The 4,681-nt window shown below is 28.0% G+C and overlaps 1 protein-coding gene across 1 annotated transcript; it reads left to right on the plus strand.

Annotated features, from left to right (window-relative positions):
* Positions 1 to 3,391: 3,391 nt before the first annotated feature.
* On the plus strand, positions 3,392 to 4,236 carry LOC131655713 (E3 ubiquitin-protein ligase MPSR1-like). Its single transcript, XM_058925534.1, has one exon. The coding sequence runs from the start codon at positions 3,437 to 3,439 to the stop codon at positions 4,160 to 4,162; it is 726 nt and encodes a 241-aa protein (XP_058781517.1). The 5' UTR covers positions 3,392 to 3,436; the 3' UTR covers positions 4,163 to 4,236.
* The last annotated feature ends 445 nt before the right edge of the window (positions 4,237 to 4,681 follow it).

Here is a 4,681-nt window from a genome sequence, read left to right on the forward strand (position 1 = left end):
CACAACAACAACAACAACAAAAACAAGAAGCACAACAAAAAAAACAACAAAATAAAAACAACAAAATAAAAACAACAACAAGAACAACATCAACTACCACAACAATAACAACAACAATAACAACAACAACAACAAAACAACAACAACAAGAACAACAATAATAATAACAACAACAACAATAACAAAAAAACAGAACAACAACAACTAACATTGCTAAATTGAATCCATATTTTCCTTGTTTCATTCAAGTTGGAGAAGAGATGATGGAGTTCTGAAATTCGTTAGTGAAAGATATGATGCTTTCGAGTTTTGTTTATGGAAGAAATGATATTTTCAAACTTGGTTTAGTTGAGAAATAGTGTTTCGTAAATGAAAGATGATGTTTGGAGGTAGCAGATGAAGTTTGTCTAAGTTGGAAGTTCGTTTAAGTTTTAGGTTTCACGCAGATCACTAATGGTAGTGTCTAGAGCGTTGATAATCACTAAATGGATTATCAAGATTTCTTTAAGGACGGTGAAGAAATTCAATAAACACGTTACATACAACAACAGTTGTATTAAACAATCGTTGTTGTATGTATTTTAATATATAAAAATGCAGCAGTAGACCAACAACAACAACAAGATTCAAACTAATAAAGATGCGCTACATACAACAACGGTTGTATTAAAAAACCATTATTGCATGTATTTGAATAAAATATAAAAAATGCAGCAGTAGAACAACAACATCAAGATTCGAACTCATGACCATGCACTACATAAAAAATGGTTGTATTAAACAACCATTGGTGTATGTATTTGAATAAAATAGTAAAAACACAGTAGTAGAACAACAACAACAGCAACAACAAGTTTCGAATTTATGACCATGCGTCACTTTTCACCACGGTTAGAAGTATCAACTGTGGTGAAAAGTGAGCTTAAAAATGAAAATAAAAGGAAAGCGTCTAATCGAGTAGATTCTACCACAACTAATCCTTTAGCGGTGGTGAAATAAAATTCGGTGGCGTTACGAACAATACTTTTTTTAGTAGTGTATCTCCCTCTTTAAGTCATCTAGTCTTAGCTCTCAGAGACAACCGAGAATCCTTCAACCAGAGCAAATCCCAAAGATTAACAATAACTTTATACTTGAGAAATACTACAATTTCATTGTAAACAAGGCAATATGCAATAACTGAGAATCCTACGATCAAAGAAAGAGAGATATTTAAAATTTGTGAAGAAAAATGAAAATGACATATTCGACCTCAAAATTTAAGGTAGGGATATATTTAGAGTTTTTACATTTACAATTAATTGATATACATTGACAGTAAAAAATATAGATGTATATAATAATTTGTTAGAGTATGAGTAATCATGTAATGCGTCTCTGTCCATGATAACACGTCATTAAGTGTGTGTGTGTGTGTGTGTCTCTCTCTCTCTATATATGTGTGTGTGTGTGTGAGTGTTTTTTCAAATAACAACATTTTAAAAAAAAATCAAATAACCCCACTTTCAAAAAATTTACCAAACTAACCACTTTTAAAAAAAATTGTCACACAAAGGATGTGCCACTGTGTGTGGCGCATGCATTGTATTTTAGGAGGAGGCGTCACACTGCATGGCACATGCTCTCTTGTCAAGCCATGCAGTGTGGCACATGCACTTAGGGTTTAAGTGCAGTAGCCGTTCAGTTCGGCCGCTCAGTTATTTTGGGATTTTTATAAATACAACCATTCATCTCCACCATTTTCTACACTTCTCTCTTATTTCATTCTAAAAAATGTCTTCAAGTACCCCTAAAATATTTTCAATGATCAAAAGAGATGCTTAACTTTTTTTGGCAACAAATCTTGCGATGAAGATCAAACTTTGGAATACGTAAACGTTCAAGCATTTTCAGAAGAGCTTGATCAGATGGTTGGATTGAGACATTCTTGATGGTGAAAAGATCAGAAGAATTGATAGGCAAGTTACGATATCCAACAAAAATGGAGTAACTTGTTCCTGGAAAGCTGTGAAAAACGACTATGATGTTCTCATGATGATGTTTGGACCAGACGATATTGTTTTGATGGTTGTAACCTCATAGTTATTATGATGTGCTTAGTTGTTTTGTTTTTTTTTTTGTGTTGTTCTTTTTTGCATGGTTGTATTAAGTTTGTTGTACCCGAATGTTAACTTAAATATGAAATGAAAGTCTAATTTAAATTGAAATTTCTTGCTCACAACAAATGAATTGATATTGACATTTGAAAATAATGTTGCAGAGCTAGAAATAATATTTTGACAATTTTTTCAATTGTGTCGCGTTGATGACATGTATTACATATTCTTATTATATATATATATTAAAATTACATGAATAATATACATAAATTAAATTATTATTATAATAAATAAAATTTTAATATTGTTTATTTAACCAAATCTATTGACTTATTTGTTGTAATTTATCATTAAATAATTCTATCTTTGACTGTTGTTGTTGTTATTATTATTATTATTATTATTATTATTATTATTATTATTATTATTATTATTATTATTATTATTATTATTATTATTATTATTATTATTATTATTATTATTATTATCATCATCATCACATCATCCTCATGTAGATATTTCTCTTGTTTTCAAATTAAGTAGCTTTATTCAAATGGTTAATTTTCTTCAATTTAGGCCGAATTAAATCACCAATACTAAATAAGATACTACATCTCTCTTAAAGTATATAGCACTTTACAGAAAAAATACCACATCTCTCTTAAATTATATACCACTTTACAAAAAATGCCAAACTTTAAATAACTTTACAGTATCAAGGCAAAGTATATCATCTATGCTATTTATTAGTCTATCTTTTATTTCAAAATAATAAAAAATTAATTCTGTAAAAAAGCAAATAATTTTTGCCTAAAAAAATTAATTAAATATTTTAATAAATTAATATAAAATGATTAAAGTAGAGATAATATTGAACCGAAAGAAATTTAATCCAACTTTACTTACTTTTAGACAAATGGTAAATTACCAAACCTTATCTATTACTTTAAAAGAATTATCATAAATTTATTTATTCATTATAAAAATCCATATAAATAATTATATAAATATTGAAAGAAACTTTTAAAAAAAAATTATTCTTACAATTGAAAAAAAAGTATTTTAATAAAATTATATATTCTTTTTGAATTCAATATTTTTTAAATTATTTTAAAAAAGAAAGTATTTCATTTATTTATTATATTTATTTTTTAATTTTATTTATTAAATTTAAAATTTTATAATAAATTTTATAATTTTTTAATCTAAATATTAAAATATAAAGATACAACTTTTTTTATATAAATACATAGTTAAAGCAAAGTAGTTCATCACATACTCTTAGAGGATCTCTTAGAGAGATCTCTATTTCTACAAACAAATCAAATTATTCATTCATGATGAATTCCATGTCCTGCAATTTTTCTTGGGAACCATTTTGCGCCCCTTTGGATGAAAACGAGGTAAGATTCTATCAATCTTTCGAACAAGGACATGTTGGAGATTTTGTTCGCATTAAGGTTCGTGTGAAACATGAACTATGCATCACTCCCCAACAACACCCTTCCTTAATTTTACCTTTTGAGCGGTTTTTATATGAACAAATCATGTTTGTACCATTGCAAGATTTTCTACAACATGCTTCTATATACATGCAAGTTCATTTTCCTAATGTTATCATCCCCCATGAGCTGATGTACTCAATGCTGCCGTTTTTAATGAGATATGTCTGGAATGCACCAAACTCGCCTTCGGGTTTTCATTACGAAGGTTCTCGAATTCGTGTTTTTCCTTTGGGTTTGGATGTTTTTGTTCAAATGTTATTTGGTCAGTGTGACAATGTTTTCATCAATAACATAGCTGTGAGGTTGGATTCTATTGGAGAGATACAATTTGTTCCGGCATCAAAGGAAGCCATTGAATCTCTTGAGAAGGTGAAGATGGAAAACTCTAATGCCATTGAGAAGTGTAGTGTTTGTCAATTTGAGTTGAATGCTGGAATGGAGGTTACAAAAATGCCATGCAATCATTTGTATCATCAAGATTGCATTGTTCAGTGGCTGAAAACGAGTCACATGTGCCCAATGTGTCGCTACCCAATGCCAACTTCAACCAGTGGCTGATTTATTTGATATTGTTGTTGGAGTTAATTTATGTTACTTCATTTTGTTTTATGAAATTGTTTGTCTTTGTTGAATTTTCTAGTACATTGAATTTATGAGATTTTCTTATAAGTATTTCCCTTATATTGATAAATTTTCTACTGGATTATAATATGTTAGCAGATTTTTTTTATTGAGTGAATTCTATGCATGTCTCCTCTACACGCATAAATTATAATCATTCTTTACTTTGAGTCAACAATGACATAATAAAACGTATTTGTTGTTTAAAATACTTATACTTTTTAAGGTAATTTATCAATAAATTAAAAGCTGACAATACATAAATCTATACACTTTTTGACTAAATTTATGCCATTATTAAATTGTGATATACATTTTGACTAAAAGAATATTATATCAGTTCATTTTCAATAATATGAATAATAAAATTTGAAATAAAATAAAAATAAATAAATTTTTATGTACTTTTTGGTTTAGTATTGATATCTTTAAGCAAAATCAATTTAAATTATTTAT

This window comes from Vicia villosa, linkage group LG3 (genome assembly GCF_029867415.1).
Source record: "Vicia villosa cultivar HV-30 ecotype Madison, WI linkage group LG3, Vvil1.0, whole genome shotgun sequence".
Lineage (NCBI taxonomy): Eukaryota > Viridiplantae > Streptophyta > Magnoliopsida > Fabales > Fabaceae > Vicia > Vicia villosa.

What these genes read in the sequence shown, in the direction of transcription:
- LOC131655713 (XM_058925534.1), top strand. Translation starts at nt 3,437, where the DNA reads ATGATGAATTCCATGTCCTGCAATTTTTCTTGGGAACCATTTTGCGCC.